Below are 22,936 nucleotides of genomic sequence, written 5' to 3' on the forward strand. Positions count from 1 at the left end.
CGCTTACTAACTATCACACATGTTCAAAGTCGAATAGCAGGAAAATAAGATGTTCAGTGTCTTGCTCAAGAACACTTCAGACTGAAGAATCAAATCACCAACCCTCCAAAAAGGTGGAGGAGCCACTCTACTCCTGTGCACAGCAAAACAATTGTTTGCCAATGAACATATAAGAAAACATTGGATTTTTCCCTCTGGATAGTTATGTGAGAAAAATCAGACTTTCAGTAGGATAATAATACTAATCTTAAATCCATGGCTCAAAAAGAAGAAAGGGAAGTTTACTGAATGGCAAAGGTCAAAGTTAAATATTCTAACTTGTAAGACGGCCTTGAAGGAAGTTTAACAAAGTGGTCAATGCAGATTGACTCCAGATGCCTCGTATTTGATGTTGTGTTACCACAGTCAGACAGAAACCTTTGGAGCAGCTCTTCAATCGCTCACAGTGTGGGCACTGGGTACTCTGACCGCTGCTGATAAAGTCCCCGTTGGTTCTCATTCACCTAGGAAGCATCCTCTATGTAGGTTTCATCCACCAATACAGCTGGAGGAGAAATACTGGGGTAGACAGGCCCACACTTAGTGGGATTTGCTGTAAATGAATTGCAGCTAGCCAGACGTTGAAAAAGTACAGAGATTCTGTATTTAAGTAGAAGTACAGATACTAGTGTTTAAAAATACTCCAGTAAAAGTTGAAGTACTGATTCCACTTCTTTACTCAAGTGAAAGTGAAAAAGTACTGAAATGTACTCAGAGTAAAAGTAGCTCTTTGAAACACATTTCTACCAGCTGCTTCTATGCAAAGCTAACTGAACCTTGTTTTTTTATTAATGTAATAATAAAATAATATTAGGAAATGGAAATACAAACTTTATTTTAGTCTAAATTTTAATACTAGTAAATATTCTCAGTTTGAATCAGTGAAGCAGAACATGAGCAGAGAAAAGAAATCTGTTTTCTGTTGGCTACGATGTAGAGGATGACTCTGCATCTAAGCAAAAGATGAGCACAGTCAGGGGCTGAAGTGGGATTGAGCACGTGGGGGAATGCTAAAATCGTTCTTAATGGCTCAGTGTGGGCAAAAGAATCACAGCACACAATAATTCTATTGAGAGCTCCAGTAGATTTTCTTAGTGTACAGGCTGTGATCAGCTGACACAAGGTGTCAGCAGATGTCTCGTGAGTTGTTCTGGCTAATTTCCATTCTCTATACAATACTCAGTTTATGCTGTCTTTATATTAGACACTATAAAGTTGGTATGAAGGTGGAATTCAGTGATTGCATCTCAGCATCATCAGTTTAACTTCATGAAACCTTAGCCACTGTGCACCGGTCACACACTGTACTTTACTTTAAACCCATCACAGTGCAGCAAACCACAGCGAGTCTACTTCAGTTTGTTTTGCAGCAGGTTTCACAACATGAACAAAAGCATATTGTCACATGCACAAACCCGATATCCAATTTAAAAAAACGAGGACTTACATGTAAGCTTTAAATTTCCAACACCACTGATCAGTCCTTATCTTTAAATATAAACATTTCTTCTTTCTTTCCTGTCTTTGTCATCTTTCTCCATCTCTGAGTGAAGTCCGCGCCCTTTCTTTTCTCTCCCCGTGAAAACAGCAGCTGGACCTTTAGCTTGCAACACTGTGCTACAAACTGCACACAAACTGTTCGTGTGTTTGCTGATGTTTATTGATCTGATAGAAACATTGCATTTGAAATTGAATTGCATGTGAAGTCTGAAAGGCCGAGGGCCGTGGGAACGAAAGTGCTTTACTGTCAGGGGACCACGATTAACAGGCAGAGCCTAAAGAGGCGACAACTCAGGTCACAAAAAAAATAAATCAATGAACCTGTGTTTGTCCCACCTGAGATGGGGTTTTGAGTTCATTTATGGAGGAGTTTGAGTGGGTTTAACAGGATTTTTGTGAATTACGTGTTTATTTTTATGTTAAAATGTTAATGTAAAATAAAATGAAACCAGCACTTGTGTCACTGTTTTCTCATGTGCTGCTGTGTTTCTGCCCACCTGGTGGAGTCCAATACCGACTCTTCCTTTGAGCTCTTTGTTTAAGCCCTGTCAGAAATGTCGGGCTCTTCACATGTTAATAAAGCTCCTCTGTCGGCTCCTCGGTCCTGGAAGGCATGTAGGAGAATGTGAAAATCACATCATGAATGTGCATCTGATAAATCTGCAGCAACTTTGCGACGCTGTCATGTCAACATGGTTTCCGGCACCTCACTGAATCTATACCATGAAGAATTAAGGCAGATCTGCAGGCAAAAAGGGGGTCAAACCTTGAAGTACTAAGGTGTTCCTAATAAAGCGTCTGGAGATTATATACGATGGAACATGAGCAAGCATGCACTCTATCCAGTTTAAACATCCTCCAGTCCCAATGAGGTTATTCCTAATCCTTAGGAAGCCAATCACGGCCGTCACAGATCACTTGTTCTGATACTCGTGGATTTGTTTTAGTTCGTATTTTGATTATGAAGTCATCAAACCACGAGCAGATTATTAACTGCAACAGTAAAATGTGTTAGAATTGTTTATAGTAGCTACATTTCACAAGACATTATGTAACAGTGCTGGAGCCACACAGTAAAACTGGAGAGATATTTTAGGGCTCAGCTGCATCTGTGTTCAGCCTCATTAACCACACAATGTATTTCAGGTGACATGGAGAAATGAAACTAACATTAAACTACTGAGATATCAAATCAAATAAGCACTACCCACGTTCAGCAGACTGCACACAAGCACTTGTTTCTCAGAGGCTTTATTGTCTATTTTCATGTGATGTTTTAAAGCAATACTCTCCATAATTTCTCTCATCTAGCACAACACCAAAAAAAAGGAGTTTAACAAGGTCATTGCATGACCAAGACGTGTGCAGAGCTGTCAAAAACTGAACTAGGGATTGACTGCTTGACTGAGATCATTTTAACTGAGTGAGAGCAGAGGAGCAATCTAACATATGAACACATTTACCTGCACTCCCCTTTCTGCTCAAGGAGTTTTGGCTCTCACAGATTTGATCACATATGTACATTCAGACCACAAACACCCAAAATTTAAAAAAAAAAAAAAAAGAGAAGTGTAAAGAAAGTCTCTTCCTCAAACTCAGCACTTGCCTCAGTTGTACCCAGAGATTCTCACGTTTTCATCAGACTAAAACACTCACATTTCCTGTTTACCGCTGACAAAAGGCAAGCATCTCCCTCTGAGCTCATGTTGCTTAGTATTGTGTTTTAATCATCTCCGCAGCATGTTACCTTTTATATAAAACTTATTTTGGTATTTGTCTTTAACTACCTGAAAACATTAGAAAACAATTACAACAAAAAACACAAAAATCTCCTTTCTGATGTCCAAAGTAACAATTCCAGCAGACTGCATTAGGAGTCCTGGAGGAAGCCCTGGAATGATCGCTCCTCCTCTTCCTCTTAAAATGGGGATCATGTTGGAAGATGGATTGGCAGCTTGGATGAGGGAGTTGGACCAATTAGAAGGGGAAGGCTGACGAATTGATTTGTGGGATTTTCGGTGTCTGTGGCTGTGATCCTGGCTCAGAACCTGAGGTGAGATTTGTGTTTCACCATGTATCTGTTCACCAAGAAAGAAAAGGGAGCGAGGAAAAGAGTTTATTACAGAAAGTTTCGTTAACTACATATTAAAAACAAATAAAAAAGGTGCATCGAGGTGAAATTAAATTACATTAAGAAATTTAATTAAGTGCATAAAAATTAAGTACCTGTCAAGGGTCTCCCAAAAGCGCAGGAAGACGGGCCGGTCCAGATGGCGTCTGTGGCGGCTCAGCTCCAGGACGGTCACATCCCACTTTTGCACATTGGGATCAGTCGTTGCCTCATCGTATTTTAAATGAAAAGCTCGTACTGGAGGGGAAAATGCATTCATGCAACCGTAAGGATGTTTTTCAGTAATATCTCCTCAACGTCTTAGTTTATTCTACACATTCAACCCTCTGAATCCTTTTCCAACCTCATCTCTAAAATCCTGGAAGACACGGTGGCACCACAGCTCTAGTTAACAATAATTTCTACGAGCCATTTCAACGCGATTTCCGTTCTAGACAGACCACTGACATCCCTCCTGACATCACATGGCACTGTTCTCACCATCCTCATCCTCCTTGACCTCAGTGCTGCTTTGATACCACTTCCCACCCTCTTCTGTTAGAATGACGAGCCAGTGCTGGACTCCAGGACACAGCACGAGAATGGTTTACATCCTTCCTTTCTGACAGGATATAGTTCAAGGCAAGACTGTACGCTCTCTATTAGCCTCGGTCACACATGGGGTCCCTAAAGGATCAGTACTGGACCCCCTGCTATTTATAAATGATCTCTTTCTTCTCAGAAATATAGTTTCATTTTTACGTTGACAACTCCTTTGCCCGTCCTTTCCTCATTACCTGCTCGCAAGCCGTCATGAAGTTATTTTATTGAATGAAAGGACACCCTATCTGATGTCTCTATAGATGGACAATACTCTCTTTGTCACCCACATCAAGTCCACCTAACATCTTCAGGCTACACACAAGTTCTAGTTCATGCCCTTGAACAGCATTCCAATAATCCATGCCTTTGGATTAATGGAATGCTGTTCTCTCTGATCTCCACCCAAAACTTCTTAACTGGCTCCAAATTGTACAGAACTCTGCAGAGAGAATAATCACCCACACTTATCATATTACACCTATTCTCACCCAGCTTCACCGTCTCCCCATTTCCCAGAACATCCAATACAAGATTCTGCTCCTCACTTTCAAAGCTCTCCATGACCTGGCACCCTCATCTCCTCACACCTCTGCCCGTGCTCCACGCTCTCCTCACTGCTCCTCGCTTCAGACTTTAACACTAGAGGCTTTAGCTGAGACTCATCGTTGGAACTCACTGCCTCTAACTCCGTCAACCAAACTATGACACAGCTTAAAAGCACAGCGCAAAACCTACCTGTTAGTATCAGCATATCACCTATAACCATCAACGCCTTGTGTTTTACATTTCTGAATCTCAAACTTAAATCTCTCTTTAATATTGATCTACTTGTTAATTTTATTGTTGTAAGGTAACACTGAGTGCTTTGAAAGGTGTCCACAGATAAATATGTCTACAACAGGCACAGAGTTCACAATTTGCTGATTCTTTGAATGAGTGGAAAACCAAACATCACGACTCCAACCATTTTTTACTGCTATCGTTTCAACACAGTGAAACTAAATAGACTAAATAGTCTATTTAGACTTCACAATATTACTTACTTTTGGCAAAAATGTCGACAGGAGAGCCGTCGGGCAGCAGCCACGGCCAGCCTTTGAACTGCCAGGCAGGACCCTGCACAAACACAGCCACCACTCGATCCCTGAAGGAAGAAACAGGCTTGTCAAAAAAAAAAACAAAAAAAAAACAAACAAAAAAACAAAAAAAAAAAACTGGATTAAACATTTCAGGGCTCTAGACTAACTTTTTGCCATGGGCGTACCGGTACGCCTAACTTTAAAAAGTTAGGCGCACACAAATTTTATAATAATTTATATAATATAATGTGTTTTTCTGGATACACTGTGCTTTTTCAGCATTCAAAGATTGATGACACCGTGTCAGAGCACTGGCTATGAATTTCAGAAGGATCAGGCCTCATCAGAGAGGTCCCGCCCCTTACTATCTCTCATTGGTTTAGTCCACGATAGGGGCATAATATGTGTCTGTTGTTGGAAGGTTGCAGATTTTTTTTTTTTTTTTGCTAACCGAACATTTGGTCGCACAGGTGCAACCAAATATTTTTTTTTTTTAGTCGCACCACTGAAAAATATGGTCGCATTTGCGACCAAATTGGTCACACTCTAGAGCCCTGCATTTAAAGAAGGTGCAATAAGCTGTAAACACATTCACTGAACACTGCAGCAGAGGGCAAGGATCTCAGGTATCATTAATATGACAATATGTGTTTTCCTGATGTTGGATTTACAACCAAGGATGCCCGATGCTGAAATTCTTGAGCGGCTGTAGGTCAAGTGGAGTGGTTCGGAAAACTGGTGGACTGATCCTCGGCTCCACATGTCCTTGGGCAGGTTACTGAAAAGTTGCATCCAATGCAGCAACTAGAGTATGATTGTGTGCAGCTTGCAGTAGGAAGCACTGAGTACTCAACTTAAGTAGAAAGGTGCTACACAAGTACCAGTAATGTGCTATATATGCCAATACCAGTGGGTGTTATACATGGGCTTAAGACTTGCTCCAGCAGAAGTGAGGAAGAGGAAACACACACCTCTCCCCCCCATTTCCCTCTGAAATTATTCAACAATCGGCCAGTACTGTGTACCCATTATATGATAACTCAGACTCTGAAACATAATCATCTTGTGGTTTCAACACAGGCTGCATGCATAATAATGAGTCATATTTGCTAAACACTCAAATATCCCCGTTAACAGCTGAGTCATCTGATGAATGGTCATTTCATGATAAAGGTACAGAGGGGAGTACAGGCTTGTTGTTTCCATAGTGTTCCTGTATGGTGTAAAATGCTAATATAACTGAGAAAATACATATACTGACCAATCCTGGGGAGCCAGTTTGAGCGGCTGATCGATGACGCGGTACGGCACGGTGACACTCAGTGTTGTGCCACCAGGCTGGATCTGGTCTTTGCGCCTCTGTAGCAGAACCTCATTGTCCCGCGGGATGCCCTGCTTCTTCTTCTCTTCTGATGTGATAAACCTGGTACAGGCCAGAGTCTGGAAGTCATTTCACTGCTGCTCCTTAGGGTACAATTTTTACCTTTCTTGCCAACACTGCCCATTTTGCAGAGGTGCCAACATTAAATCCAGTCATTAAACCTCCAAACAGTTGTTGCTCTATGGCAACGACCACAGACAGTCACCGCTGGCACGCCAAGCTCTTTTTCAATCTCTGCCCTAAACTTAGTGTTGAGCAACTTGACAAAAAAAAAAAAAAATCCACTACTGCGTGTCTGAAGAACATCAACCGCCAAATAACATCAATGCATGGAAGACAGTGCAGTTGATTCATTGCACTGTCTTCCACTTTAGAGAAAGAAGAAGGGCACTAATGATTTGTACTTACTTCAGATCCTGCAGGAGATCCTTAGCATTGAGCATTGTGATGAGGGAGGTGGTGGCAGCAGGGATGATGATGATTGGTGTTCGGGATCCTGTGGAGAAAGCCACATTAAAAATGGTTTAAAACTACAGCTCAGTTGGTCAGTACTACTAAAAAACAGTGATTAACTCTGATCAAATGTGATGTACCTTTCTTCTGGTTTGGTGGAGGTCTGGCTTGTGAAACTAGAGAGAAAACAGTTAAAAGAATATATTTTTAAATAAATACAAACACGAATGTGGATATTGAGTCCAAAGACAAGAACAACAATCCTCAGTAAAACTGCTTCCTATGCGTCAAGTATTTGTTAAGTCACTTCCTTGACAAGAAATTTTCTTCATAAGCTCTAACAATAGTAAGACTTACAATATCCAACGACTGAACGAACATCACTAAACCTGAACACAGAAAGGGTTTTTTTTTTTGGAATTTATCCTTAAAAACTGTTTGGAAAAGGGGAGGTACTTCCACATGATAGTTGGAAGAATCTGGTGTCTATTAGTATACCTAATGCTAACTTTAACCAATGAAATAAATGAACCCTTTAGGTCCAAAAGGGGAAAAAGAAAAAAGAAAAGAAAACGGAAACCCGACTTTGCCTCTTAAAGCTTGCATACACGGAGTGTGTCAAATGATAAAAAAAAGAAAAAGTGTTAGACTAAAAATACATGTAGCCGATTCTCCAAGTTCCCCATTTCATCAAACTGTGGTTCAGTTTCATGATGTTTAAGTTGGGACCTTGTTTAAAATCTAAGTAAGAACAGAATTTGCCATCAACCCATATTTCAATTACATCAAGTATTGAATCCTACATCAGACAGCACATGATCTGGTCTGCACTGGTGTTGAAAGAGGAGAGGATGCATTCGGTTTTTAATTTACATTTTATTGTGTCCCAACATTTTTGGAATTGGGGTTGTGGATTTGCAAGAACTCTGCAATGTGTTAAAGTAATAAATATCTACCAACCGGCTGAAGCAGCTGGAGATAAAACTGAAAGCAACACAAATGCATAAATCCCATGTGAAATACCACCATGGAGTGAGCAACTGGAGAACCGTTAGATAGTTTATAAAAGTAGTGGCAAAAATTAAAGAAAGACCACTAAATATATTTAAACGTTTAGTCTTTTGCTAATTGGAGTATAATTAAATAAAGCAGAAAAGACAGTTTGTGTCAGACTTGCAGTCACACTCAAAGACAAAGTTTTAGCTTAAAACCTCTGCTGCAGGTCAAATGGATCAAACTGGTTCTACTTTTTATTTCTTCCACACATGCAATGGGAAGTTGCTAAGCGTTTGTAGAAGAGTCAAACAAACATGTGATTCTTCTCTACAGACAAAAGGTTATTTTAGCGATGCCGCTTCATTCAGAAATCATGTGAATATTCTTTTCTTTTTTTATTAGTACAGTCATGTGTCTAAATGCCACGCCTGGAAACAGTCGACGTTGTGAATAAAAGAAATACCGTTATTATTACACAACGCTCTGATACAGTCCCTTTAGAAATTGCTGGTAAGAGACCCGAGTGACTGATATATGAAAAGAGCTGATCAACACATACTAACAGGCAGTGTTGGGAGCACTGAAAACTGAAAACAGTCATGATGTGACTACGTCAGGATTTGGGAGGAGGACAAAAAAATGACAGAATCAATTTAACCCTTGAGAAATGAATGAAAAAGGAACTAGCCCAGGCTCAGCTGGAGCATGTACAGACTATAGGGTGTTTTTAGCGGTTTTCCCTTGCTATATGAAAAATAAGGCACAGAAAAGAATATTGTAGTAGTACAGAGTGCAAGTCTGTCTTTGTTAAAAACATCACTCCAGTACAAACTCTCAAACAGAAACAGTCCTTACACTCTGTGGCACGATGGGCAAAAACTAAAAAAAGGTTTTTACTCTGTATTTATTCTTTATGCATGATTAAACATGAACATTTAGAATTCAACACTAACCTGGACGAGGTACAGGCTGCAGTGCAGGGGTCTGGGCCTTTCGAGCAGATGCTCCTTCCTAGAAAACAAGCAACACCTCAAGATTAAAAATACAAGGTTATATACAGTCCCATCATACAGTGTCTTCAGAAACTTCTGATGTTAACAAGAAATATAAAAATTGTGCAGCTTCGATTGTTGTGCCCAACAGGCCACTTGAAATAAATTGTTCAAGGTGTTTCATCAGTGAAATAACTGAACAGTGTTGAATATTTAGGCTTAGATAGCCACCTAGCAGGAGCAGCTGCTCTTGAAGCAGCTGGTAGTCATCCTTATCGTGATCTGTTATTTGTTTTCTAAAGTTTTCAGCATTTTAACACAACTACAATCAACCAACAGTTAAATATTAGTGGGCATCAAGTATCAAATATACTCCAACTCTGATCTGCAAGGTAACGTCTAACTGAAGCTCTACAACAAAGTGTGTCATTTACAGATAAATTGCATGTCTGGAGCTCATCTGCTTGAACTGAATGTGGGTTAATGTTAACTAGAAGGCCCCATCTGAGTGCGAGTGCAAGTTCCTTAAACCTCTCAAATGCTAATTACACTGCTGTAGTTTTTCTTAGCACTAGTATTTGTTTGTTCACAAGTTACCCTTGTGAAAGAGAGCTAAGCTTGTCAGGGCTAACCTACAAAACAAGACAGATAGCTGCTTTACTGACCTCACAAGGGAAATGTGGGTGTTAGAACAGAAACATAAAAAGTAAAAATAGTAGAGACCGCATTAAACAAAGAAATACACGATAAAAGCCTTATGCAGGAATTTATAGTTATAGCAGTGATTAAAAACAAAAAAGTAAAAATGTAGTTAAAAACAGTAATAGTAAGACTGACATTGCCTGAGAGAAAAGTGAAAATTGCATTAATTTATATGTACATTACATAAAAAAAGCAAATTAAAAAAACAAACAAACAAACAGCTGAATGAAGGTTTAATACAAAGTACATTTGGGATTTTATGCCTGACAGGTGTGTTCACCTGTCACAGCATGAAGAGTTTTAAACACAGCTTTATAGAGAACAGTAGGAATGATTTCCTCAAGGGTTCTTTGTGGCAGTGAGGTTGAATCAGTCTGAGGGAGAAGGAGCTCTGCTGCTTCAGAAATGTGGAGCGGAGCAGGTGTGATGGGTGATAACTGTACATTAAAGCATAGCTTACAATAAATCGATCTATTCTGTAATTCAATCTGCACCACCACTGTACTAAGCTATGGCAAAGGCCTATATGTTTAGATGAAACCAGAAAAAAGAAACATAAAAGTCCAACATGCAAAAGTTAGTGGAGTCAAACTTTCTCACAGGATGAGAAAAACTGTGATTATGTTGTAAAATTCAGAAATGGGATTTCTACTGCTGGAACAGTCATAAAAACATAACGGTCTCTTACAATTTTAGTTCACGCTTCAGCAACAGTACTTATGCCTTTGTGCTGCTAAGAATCACAGTTGTGGTTTGTCACCTGAAAAGTCACCGTTTTTTTATTTTTCTGTCATTACCAGACACAAATAAAATATGTGTATTGTAACATGGGCAAAGACGCGAAATATTAGATTTAGTGAGCTTAGTGTAAAGATAATTTTAATTAACTATATGCAAGACGTTTGTGTGAGATGACAGCTGGGGGTGACAGACTGCTGGGGTCTGGGTGGTAATGTCCACTGTTTTTCAGTCAACAACATGTAAGCTGATGTTTGCCACTTTTAAATCAGCGACCCTCTAAGATTTGTGGAAGTGTGTACACAATGGCCTCTCTTCCCTTTTCTCACAGCATGCCAATTGAGATAATGGTTTATTCCTCATTCCTCAGAGTGGGTGTGAATACAAATAGGTCAGTAGCCCAACCCCCTCCCCTTTAACAGAGCAGGCAGCAACAGCAGCAAAGACGGCGTGACGTGGTGAGAGAGCGTAATGCCACCGAGCCTAGAGCTGCCTTTCAGAGCGAGCTCACAACTCACAGCTCTTCCTTCCGTTCATCTTCCTCCTCCCCCGTTGCTTTCATTCCTCTAGCTAGAAGGAGCAGTGCGTGAGAGGCAGCTGAATAGGGAGGGGGGATAAGCATAAAAACCGAAATCTGAACGATCTGAGAAACACAGTGGACAGCGGGCATGTGAATCAAAGAGGAAGAACAAGAGGAAACGAGGATAAGCACAGAAAGGGGGAGCAAAGCTGAACGGAGACATGTAGGCTTATTTATCATTCAGATGTGAATCCCATCTCTGCGTGCCTGCTTTGATATACACAACATGACAGCGGGGACAGTAAAAGGACCCAGGGCTGCAGCTTACTGTCAACTACCGTGTCTCCTCTCTCTTCGGCCATGAGCAAAAGAAGCAGCACACCACAGCTAAAATCAAGCCTCTAGGGACAATGCGCCAAGGCAGATTGAGAGACTGCAACACCGGAGCGCTCAAACATGCTCTTGCCAGGCATGCACGCATGAACTAGCAGCACATTTGTGCACGCATGAGGCAAAAAGCTAGGATTACCTGGAAAAATTAATTTCCCTGGACTGACTACAGAAACCTTACCAGCCAAAGAAGAGGACAATTTGACATATGCTGCAGGAAAAAAAAAAAAAAAAAAGTGAGGACATGGGGCTGTGTGCATTTATGATGTGGCCAAAAGCACCGCAGGAACAGAGACCGAGAGGCCAGTCGGAATGTGTGAAGACTAATTTATCCAGCAGCGATGAATACCACAGAGACAAGTTTTTAGACTAAAAAAGGTGAGTTTATGTTGTGAAGAATTGAAAATACAGACGAACATCGACATAAAAACAGTCATAACAGATGACTGATATAATTCACTCCTCTGGTTGTGGTTTAACTTACAGGATGTAAAGGGTGTGTCTTTCTAAAGGGAGAAAAACTTATTTCTACTGAAGCATGCAACAGTGGAGAGAATTTAAACTCTCTCAAAGTCCTCTCTGTTATGTTAGGCTCCTTTGTTTTGTAATTTTCTTAAAAAAAAGAAAGAAAACTCATCTGCAAAAACTACACCGTCTGTTGACATTCTACAATTAGCCACAACTAGCATTCTAGCATTATTACCGTATTTCCCGGACTACAAAGCGCACCTGAATATTAGCCGCACAAGCTAAAATCAGGGGAAAATCCTGTTTTGTACATACATTAGCCGCACCTGACTAAAAGCCGCAGGTGTTTCAATATTGACTTATCATATGTAAGAGAATATGCACAAAGCGAATTGTCAGGAAAGAGATGGCTGTTTGGAGACACACCCCTTTTATTAATATTTTGAAAAACAAGTTATGGGTACATATTTGCACATGTGCTGTGCTTCATAAATGAGTAACAAATGTAGTACATAACAGTAACCTACAGCACACCAGAAAAATAGATTCGGACTACCTTTTAGGCTCAGGTGCAGTGACACGGCTTTAACAAGAAGAAAAGTCAGTCATTCACCACCATCTTCCTGCGCTCTAAAACCACCAAAGTCCTCTTCTCCAGTGTCGGAAACGAACAGGCTCAGGATGGCTTCGTCATCCACTCTCAGCTTCTTTCCTTCGTTGTCACTTTCAAAACCAAAGATAATCCTCATTGTCATTGTCAGTGTCGGAGTCGAACACCCTCTGAAGGGCCGTGGCGGTGTCCTCCTCTTCATCATGCAGCAGTCCAGCCCTTCGAAATCCGTTGGTGATCGTGGATGTTTGCACACTTTTCCACGCTGTCAGAATCCACCGGTAGAGTTGAGCACAACTTGCTTTTCGCAAGTTTATCGCCGCTCATCATCCACGACTCCCGCTGAACGCGTAGCGCTACTTTGAAGTTTGTTTTTCGCGCTACTTGTACGGCACTATGTTGCCTGGCGGATGGACATGTGACCAACATACCACTCTTGAACCCCGATCCTTCCGCCAGGCAACGTAGTGCCGTACAACAGCGGAACAAACAAAACAAATCGTCTTACGATATGACAAAAATCATGGAAAATCCATAGAAAAGCCGCACCTGACTAAAAGCCGCAGGGTTCAAAGCTTGTGCAAAAAGTAGCGGCTTATAGCCCGACAATTACGGTACATGAAAACTAAAACCAAACGAGTGTGGTAGAGGAAGACGTCAAAGCAGGTAATTTGTAGATTTTAATGTCGATATAAAAGCCTACGAACTATATTTAGACTATAGAAATGTACCCTCATTACATTAATATGATATCAAATATGTTTAAAAACAACAGGATGGGCCAATCAAGTTGTGTATTTCTCCAAATCAAGAAATGAAAACGTGCTCACCAGATTGCTGCAAAGTTTTCTTAACTTGGCTGGTATTTACAAGCTTATTTACTGTAAACTGCAGCCTTATCAGAATGAAAACTGTGAGTATAATTTCGTTTTTCACAATGAAAATGTATACTCTTCTTTCCACTGTCTCCTAGGCCATCACTGGGTATCAACAAAGTGATTTATATTACTCATCAACAGGAGCTGAAACCCTGCTGACAACTGGATTGAAGCGTAACAACTGTCAAGACTAGAAGTGTCGACACCATGCAGTGGAAACGACGCCACTGCTGTAAACACACAGCTAAACTTCTGTATCTGCTCTCTCTGCTGGGTGTGCTGTTCTTTCTAGTCCACCAGGTGTGGCTGCCGAGGCTCACTGGTATGCCATGGTGGAGAGGGCATCCTCTGGTGTATGGAGGTGGAGCAGCTCACACCACCAAAGCCAAATGGAACACAAGCACCCGCCATTCACAGTGGAGGTTCGTCATCATTCCTCAACAGACTTTCAAGGCTGACGCCAACATCAGCTCCCGTGAAAATCAGGGAGTTTACCCAACTCAACCAGACCCAAATTTTCAGAACGTTCTGGCAGCAAACACAAGCCAAAGAGACGACGCAGACCTCAGCGCCGTGATAACCCACGGACCGTACCCTTACATCATTAACGAGCCTGATAAATGTGCAGACAACACAGCTGCGCCATTTCTGGTGTTGCTGATTGCCACTGAAGCTCGGCAGGTGGAGGCGAGGAATGCTATACGGCAGACGTGGGGGAACGAGAGTGTTGCTCCAGCTCTGGGATTTATCCGGCTCTTTCTGCTGGGGAAAAAAGATGGAGAACTGGGACTTCTACAACAAAGGATGCTAGAAGCAGAGAGCCGGAGGCATCATGATATCATTCAGCAGGACTTCCTGGATTCTTACAAAAACCTCACCATAAAGACACTGATGGGACTAAACTGGGTTGCAATGCACTGTCCGCACACCAGCTACGTCATGAAGACAGACAGCGACATGTTCGTCAACACAGAGTACCTCATTTTTAAGCTGCTCAGGCCTGAACTGGAGCCCAGGAGGAACTACTTCACAGGAAACAACATGAGAGGCTACGCACCCAACCGAAATAAAAACAGCAAGTGGTACATGCCCCCGGAGCTGTACCCAGGTGACAAGTATCCCACCTTTTGCTCTGGGACTGGTTACGTCTTTTCTGGGGATCTCGCAAGGAAAATCTATCAAGTATCTTTACGTATCCGCCATCTGCATCTGGAGGACGTGTTTGTGGGAATATGTCTGGCCAGCCTCGGAATCGAACCCACGCCACCACCAAATGAGTTCTTATTCAACCACTGGCGAGTATCTTACTCCAGCTGCAAGTACAGCCATCTGATAACATCACATGGGTTTCATCCCAATGAGCTCCTGAAATACTGGCATCACCTTCAGAGCAACAAGCGAAACGCCTGCATCAACGCATTTAAAGAGAGAGCAGGCAGGACACACTTACACAGAGTGACTGGAGAGAAATCAGCTGAGTGAAAGGACACTGTTACACTCACATGCTCACTGTTAAAAATAAAATAAATAAATAAATAAAAACAAAATAAAAAGAGATTTATATCTCAGCACATCCTCTTTTTTTGAACTTCATATCAAGGGACTTTACTTATAATCCAAACCCACTTTATCCACAACACAAAATGTGCATAAATGTTGGAAATGTAAAAATCAAATCAAGTGCTCTAGCCAACTTTGTACAAAAGAGATAAGAACTATTTCTACGTCTGAGTCAAACTACTGGAGTTTTATTTTATGAAAGAACACGCTGTGCTTCACTGTACAGAAATAAAGTACTTTTTTGTAATAATCAGAGCTACTGTATGACTTTTAGATTTCTGAAGCAGACAGTGCAAGTAAACATCTCCACATATTAAACTGTCCAAGAAGTTATTTTGAAAAATGGCTGTGACAGGTGACGTGTAAGGATGCGACATCATTACCTACACAGAGGACATGTATCCAGTTATCTGTACTTTGTGCTGAATTTCTTTGAAACAGTAAAATCTATTTAGAAAGAACAGCAGGCATCTGTTTTTCAAATGCTGTTACATACATAAGCACATTTAAAATGTGTTATTTAACTACTTGACAGACTTTATGACTCAACTTCCTGTGGAAAACCGTGCTTGTATACATGCGTCACAGGTTGAGGTTTTGGTTAGTAGTTATTGTGAAAAAAGTTATTTCTTACCGTCACTGACTTCAGGGTCATGCCGTGATACGTGCCCATAGTATCGATCTTGAAGCCCTCCGTTTCTAGGACAACAACATGCTATGAGTTGGAGCTCACTGGCTGAACAAAGAGGGTTTTTTTCTTTATAAGTATAATGAAATCTAATACCTGCATATTATGCAACGTGTTCGCCGCTTATAAGCCCAGATGTCCCAGTTTTACACTGGGACTTGAAAGCAGCTTACATTTGTGAATCTGTGTGAAGCTAGCAGCATTAAATTTGCCTTAAAATCTCAAGTGGGCATGTGACGTGGTCTGTGAGTATCAGGTGACTGGTGCTTACGCATTTATGGTTTTGTGAAGGACATGAGAGATGATTATTTTTAGATGTGTGCGCGCACAGAAATGTTTTTGAAAGAGAACATTATCTGATTCGTGAAGCTAAACTTAATAAAGTGTGCATAAATGATCATAAATGATCAGTATTTATTCAAGTTTGGATGAACGCATTTGTAAAATTGTTTCACGTGTGGTCAGATTGCTTGATATTTGTGTGTGTGTGGATTAAAGCACGTGCGTCTGAGTTCTCAAAAGTTACACACATATCATTGTACGCGTTTGTGAATCTTTAGTTTACGCTTGTGAATCATATCGCATGCATTTGTGGCAAATTTCTCTCCATACTCTGACCACATTTGTTTACTGATGCTGGGTTTAAATGTGGAAACTGTGGATCAGTGAACTTATATTAACTCAAACAAACAAGCACTCTTTTGCAAAAGGATTGATACTAAAATGATCAGTAAAGCATTTCTAAAACGCACCTTCTTTTCCCTTGAATCGCTCCTGATCGTATCTGTTATAGGCAGCTGGGACAGGTTGCTTGTTCCTTAGGGACGGGTCCTGGAAAAGATACGAAACAATAAATACCTGTATATACACAAACACACCGCTCTTCAGTTTAAACTATAGTGGATTTGCAACTAACTCAAACACCTACAGACTATTTTTGCACACATAACTTTGGACAAATTCATTATAAGATGAATATATGTCAGTTTTAACTTTGATTTATTTATGAGATGCAAACGTAACAGGACTAACAGCTAATCAAATTAAAGGTGTGTGCTTATTCAACCAACAAATCATCAACTGGTTCTTAATCGTCCTTATTACTCCTGTATTTTCAAATTGTAAAGAAATTAATTTACAAAAAAAGTGTGATTAAGATCTAAACCATGTGCAAATAAACACTTAATAAAAAAGATTAAGGTCCAATAAAAAATAAAAAATAAAAATAACGTAACGTAATTTGTAGGAAGTGGATATTTGTCAGTTTACCGCTTGAGTTGTGTTCTGTGCTGGTCTCTGCTCCGGAGCTCGCCCTTCTTCTCGAGCTTTCACGGACTGAAGGATGGCAAAAATGTTTTTGGAAAAGTTCTGAAAAAGGAACAAAAATAGGTTGAGCAGGAGTCGTTTCCTTTTAAAAACAAAAACGAGACTTCCCTCACAGAAGAGATTCAATTAAAACACATTTAAAATGTACAAGTTATTAACTCATTCACTGCCATTGACGTCTATAGCCGTCAATGGCAGTGAATGAGTCAATGGGTTTAACTCATTCACTGCCAATGGCTGGCAGTGAATGAGTTAATTACTGTGTGCTGTTAAGTTAACAGTCTGTCTACATCTTTAGTTTGGTTTAGAAACGATGAGCGTCATGTGTGCGTATCATGCCCACTAGGGCTGGGCCATATTATACCGTTCACGGTAATACCGGTATAATGTTAGGCAACGATAGGAAAATGAAATATCGCGATAGAATGGGAGTAAAACGCGCATGCGCAGTGCCTTTGTTTTCATACGCACATGGCCGATTGTTGAGTGAAACAGATGAACCAGAATTGGTTTGTAAAAATGGTGCAACTTCCGTGATGTGGAACTGGTTTGGTGTTTGTCCGTCAGATACACAACAAAGCACATTTTTTTGCAGAACATGCAAGCGGCCGTTGTTATTGTCATATTTGTCGGACTAAGATGCTCTTAAATCTGGGAGTAATCTGGGTCCTAAACTCCGTATGCTTCAGGTCAAACAACACTGCAGCATCACTTAGAGTTAAAAACTGTCTAAATTCTTTCATCTTTAATAAAACGATCAGCATTGCTGCTTTACCAGGTGTAACTATAAAGTTTAACTTCCAGGCATCCATGAAAACAAAAGTTATTACATTTAACAGAGTTAGAAGTTAGCAGGAAGCTAGCGGAAGTTAGCTTGCTAGTTTCGCTAGTTACCTAAGCATGATATAGCATGTTCTGACCGAGAGATTTCTGAAAAAAATCAAACGTACAGCTCTGCTATCACTTCCAACATAAATGAAGACAGGAAACTAAACAGCAGTGACGTTTGTAGGGTTACTGAAGTTGGGCTAGCTGGTATATAATGATGTGCTACGTGATCGCTAGCGATACAGCTATGTTAGCATAACATAAACAGTGAAGCTGGAGGACGAACACTAACACTTTTCCACTTATAAAAGTTAACGTGAAGGTTCCTCATGGTTAGAGACAAATGCAATCGCATGGCAGGATGCTGTAAACGGACCAAACTTCAGTCAGGAGAACAACTGAGATAATCCATCCACAATACGAGGTTAGTTATTAATATACTGCAACAACATGGGAATAGAGCAGCTGCCAGAGAATTCAACATTAATGAATCAATGGTACAGAAGTGGAGGAAGCAAGAAGAATGAGTTTAATCAAGTTTGATTTATCTGACTGCTTTGTTTCGCTTAATGTGCCTTATAATCCCGTGCACCTTATGGTCCGAAAAATGCGTACTGCACACTGCAGTTTAATGTTGCAAAGCACCTATTTTTAACTTCAGTGGATATTATATATGGTTATGCTCAGGATATGTCAGCCCATTTCTACTGGAAATGCCTTTTGGTTAAACTTTCAGCAAGGAATTTGCATTTGCACTGTTAAATTTTTTATAAAGCTTTAATGTACATAAAAACCAGCTTCTTGTTTAAGTGAAAATAAATGGAAGGTTGTCTTTTTGCGCTAGTAATGTTGTGGAGTTGTATTTTGTCTCGCATCAATTATATCGTCGGTTATATCGTTATCGCAAATTTTCAAATATATATCGTGATAAATATTTTTGGCCATATCGCCCTGCTCTAATGCCCACCTCAGTACAGAATTTCCCAGGTTAAGTTTGAACTGTGAGCCAAGAAAACTGAAGTCTTTGCATGTAAACAACAAAAAGAACATTCAAATAGGAGCTCAAATTTCACTAGTTATGGTCCATTCGCTGTTGCATATAAACAACGCAGCAGGTTCATTAAATATGTACAATAATTAAAATCAATATTTTGCATGATTCTGCAATTTCTCTCCTAACAAGCGATCCATCCACAGAACAGATGTTCAGGTGGAATTCCAAGTTTTGCCCTCAGTGTCTACAAAGTGAGACAGCTGCCTTACTTTGAACATTTCATTAAAGAAAAAAAAATTTCAACGGCACAACTGGTGTGAAGGATTAGTTTCATTTAACTGTGAACTCTAAATTCTTGTTCATGAATATTTGGTTTTTGTTTAGATTTTTTATCATTTAATACTCTGGATATCATAAGAAAAATATTAAACATGTGGAATCTGAACAGGCATTCATACTTAACTGAATACTGTGCACTGTTACCTCCCTATCCCTATATCTCTCTCCAGTTAGACATAATGAGACACATTAAATAAATTAGTTTATCGAGCGACTGACAAAACAAATCTATTTAGCTTTAAAAAGGTTAAACTAAGATAAGATCAGATATCTGACAACCTTAAAACAAACAAAACAAAGATGGCTGGACTTTAAATAAGATGGTTTCGTTTTTGATAAGCCAAATTTAAACTGATAGGTGAGCACATCTTTTCAACAATCTGTAGTTATCAGTTAATTCCTAACATTTAAATTCAGCTTCTGCTGCCATCTAGTGGTTCACACTGGTCCATGTACTGGTACACATTTATGGTGCTTTCATGGCTGGGCCATTTGAATGTTTTCTCAACCCAATGCACTGTCTCTTAGGGTTCCGGAGGCTAATGTATAATTTAGACTTCTGTGGGAAATCTATGTCATAACTCACAAGGTAACTAGAAACCCCTTTTTATGTTCCAGGCCATTCAGTTATTTCTGCGTCGACCCAAGTTTTAGACAGACTTCTAGGGAGGTGCACGTCAGGTGATGGCGTAGGGTTAAAAGGGGTTTCTGGTTACATGATATGATACATCTGGCATTATAGTGTCAAGTCAATTACAATTCATTTATACAGCGCTAGTTGACAACACACTTGTCTTAAGGCTCTTGCTTCTGAAGGAAAGTTTCATTAGTTTCAAAGTTTCATCAGAAAACAGTCTGGCATAAAGTGTACACTAACCTTTCCAGTGCTCTGGAGAATGGTTGTCCTAGTCCTCCAGACCCGCTCTCTGCTAACAATATCCCTGGTGACATCCACTTCTGCATCCACAAAGCTTCTCTGCTTCAGTGTTATGTCATCATCGAGATCTGTTTTGATAGTTGAACGCTTCTTTGCCATAATCTTTGCTTTAATGGCTGCAATTTTTTCCACAGACATGGCCTCAGACAGTGATCTGGAAGACAGGGACAAACGTTTTGATAAGCTGAACTATCTGTTAGGAGGAACTGGTAATCAGAATAAGGAAAAGCTCATAACCTGATCATACCTGATCTGTTCGATCTGCACGATGCCTTCTTTATGGCCCTCCAGACGGGCAGCCAGACGCTCCTTGTCCAGACGCACACGTTCCTCATCCTTGAGATTGAAAGCAGTTTTCACATTATTAGCAAATTGCAGGATAAAAAATGATATATCAAAAACCTTTAACTGCCCACACTGCTGAAATTTGTAAAAGTTAAAATACTCACTGTGTCACCTGCATGCATGACACAGTTACCCATTTTATATTCAGTTACACTAAACACTGAAGAATATTTAATGAGCTGCGTTTCCCACTATTTAGTTTACTAAGTTAATTCATTTAAATATTTTCCTAATGGAATTATTTTTAAAAATGAATTATTATCATCATCATGATTAGTAGTGGTAGTATTTTCAGGTGTTGGGAGTGGTCCACATTTATTACAGTAAGAATATGTAAACAAATTCAATGTTAAGTATGTCAGAATAGGAAAACTGTGATTTCTGTGTCCTGTGTGATACCACACAGAAAACAACATGAGCCACATGTGACAGCTGAAGTAACATAATTTACCTCAACTCTTGGTTTTTTGGCTTCAGAGGATGCCTCATCAGCTGCTCTTTTAACTAAAAAACAAAACAAAAAAACAAACAACAATAGCAAAGAAAGAAAAACAAACAAAAAACATTGTATCACTATGCAAAACAAATTCCTTCATCCCACCTTCCTTTATTTCACTTATGCAAAATTGTTTTTGTAAAAATAGGACAGTGTATGTTGCATCACTGGTATCAGCTCTAGCAGTTATAAGTAGTAATTATTCCTGAAATTTACATTTCAGGATTAAGTTATGAAACTAAACTCCACATCATGTTGTAAAAATGTTGTTACTTTACCTTGTGTCCGGCTTTGCAGACCTATTTCTATGGGCGCACTTCTGTCGATGCTCGTTGACGTGGCTGCAAATGGACAAAAACAACATTTGAAGCAAATTTTCAGCGAACCAAAACCTGGAAGAAATCATTACAATTTTGGAAAATGCCAAAGGCTGTACTAGATGCCACAAAACACCCCCATCCTCAGCGCCCAAGCGCTACTTACAGCTCTCGCCATTAAGATATGACAGCAAGCCCTTTCGATCAGGTCGTCTGACAACAGGGATGTTCTCTGTCTATAAACAACACACAATCATAAAAGTCAACACTCTTTAAAGTTTACAAGATGCTGCATGTATGACAAAATGTGGGCTGGAATCAGGGGTGTCTCAAACAACACGTTGGTAAGCAATGAAGGATTGATACTGACAGATTCTGGGCTGTTTCATATGAACTCCAGAGCACTTACTGCAGCTCTTCGCACATAGGATGGATGCGGCAGGTGCACATTGTTGAGCAAGAACAAGATAGAGTCCAAGGTATAGTACTCTTTGGGCTGCCCCTCTTTACCAGTACTAAAGATCAAAACAAGCACAAAACATTTTTGAAAAAGCATGCAAGTGTCCAGTTTTACAACTAACAAACTTTAAGTGAATTACTGCGTGAAGCACACTTAAAGTGGTTTGATGTGAACCGCATTAAGGCTTGAATATAAAGCCAAAGTTACTTTATCAACCACTGTCAACAATTCTCCTGCTAGCTAAAGCACTGCTAGTTGCAACTTTAATTTCTGCGTCACATGCACAAAGTTTGGTTTTTGCACGGTGAAGAAAGACGTTTATAGTCATGACTGTAGGGACTAAAAGAGAAAAACAAACACACAGGTGTTTCAACTCGACTCTCTGAATCTCTGTCTCCGTGAAACAACTCGCTCGCTAGCTAGCGTCCATGATTAATTAGCATTACACAACACTACAAGTTTGGCTGAACCCCTCGCGAGGTAAGTTTAAAAGACATACATTGGCTTTCATGGAAGCTAGTAAAATTGGCTCTATAGTCTATGGAAGAGACCTCCCTGATGCACGAACAACAATTAAAAGGGTGCTTTAACTTTTGAGGAAAGTAGCTGGGTTAGCATTTCGTAGCTAGCGAGCCTTCCGTCGTTACTAGCAGCACAAGGCACAGATGAGCATCAGCTGCAGGCCTACTGAAGCACTTTGTAGATGTTATTAGCACTGACATACCCCCAGATTATGTAGTTGGTCTTGACATTCTTCGGCCAGGAGAACTCCCCAAATATAACTTCATCTCCTTTAGCAACAATCTCCTTTTTCTGGATGTTATACTGACGAAGAACACTCAACACATCCGCCATCTTCAGTTGTATGTGTGTAGTGTGTTTGCAAGGCCCCCAGTTATCAACATCGTGCGGCCTCTCTAGATGCCTGATCTGAATGACGCTTTAACTGCAAACTTTACTTTGATCACAGTGATGTATCAGTTCAACAACTCAGGCAGTTATTGGTAAAATGAAAGCGCATTTCCAGAGCAGCAAGTTGTTTATTAGGAAAGGCTTTACATCGCCGCTACAGTAGGTACATGTTAAGCAGGACAGATACAACAGAATGGTTGTGAAACACTTGAGAACGACCAAATCTCATGTCCATCTCCTAAAACGCTGTGTCAACAGTCATGTTATAAATATTT

The 22,936-nt window shown here is 40.1% G+C and overlaps 2 protein-coding genes across 4 annotated transcripts; one reads left to right on the top strand and one right to left on the bottom strand.

Annotated features, from left to right (window-relative positions):
• Window positions 1-2,774: 2,774 nt before the first annotated feature.
• cdc73 (cell division cycle 73, Paf1/RNA polymerase II complex component, homolog (S. cerevisiae)) lies at window positions 2,775-22,652 on the bottom strand. Its single transcript, XM_026149729.2, has 17 exons — window positions 22,474-22,652; window positions 21,699-21,804; window positions 21,456-21,525; window positions 21,251-21,313; window positions 20,928-20,980; window positions 20,379-20,467; window positions 20,072-20,285; window positions 16,977-17,075; window positions 16,460-16,538; window positions 15,654-15,718; window positions 9,115-9,172; window positions 7,306-7,341; window positions 7,121-7,208; window positions 6,593-6,754; window positions 5,296-5,396; window positions 3,766-3,907; window positions 2,775-3,617 (listed from the first exon to the last, which is right to left on the bottom strand). Exons 1-17 carry the CDS (start codon window positions 22,602-22,604, stop codon window positions 3,581-3,583), a joined length of 1,593 nt encoding a protein of 530 aa, XP_026005514.1. The 5' UTR covers window positions 22,605-22,652; the 3' UTR covers window positions 2,775-3,580.
• On the top strand, window positions 11,038-15,480 carry LOC113010609 (beta-1,3-galactosyltransferase 2-like). 3 transcript variants are annotated; one of them, XM_026149769.2, is made up of 2 exons: window positions 11,038-11,881; window positions 13,555-15,480. In XM_026149769.2, the coding sequence occupies exon 2, from the start codon at window positions 13,667-13,669 to the stop codon at window positions 14,939-14,941; it is 1,275 nt and encodes a 424-aa protein (XP_026005554.1). In that variant the 5' UTR covers window positions 11,038-11,881; window positions 13,555-13,666; the 3' UTR covers window positions 14,942-15,480. The 3 variants fall into 3 exon arrangements, with proteins under 3 accessions (XP_026005554.1, XP_026005557.1, XP_080148687.1); XM_026149772.2 differs by having other exon boundaries at window positions 11,745-11,881; window positions 13,601-15,480; XM_080292561.1 differs by lacking the exon at window positions 11,038-11,881 and adding an exon at window positions 13,356-13,494 and having other exon boundaries at window positions 13,601-15,480.
• Window positions 22,653-22,936: the final 284 nt, after the last annotated feature.

Source organism: Astatotilapia calliptera, chromosome 18, assembly GCF_964374335.1.
Source record: "Astatotilapia calliptera chromosome 18, fAstCal68.1, whole genome shotgun sequence".
In the NCBI taxonomy this organism is placed as follows: Eukaryota; Metazoa; Chordata; class Actinopteri; order Cichliformes; family Cichlidae; genus Astatotilapia; species Astatotilapia calliptera.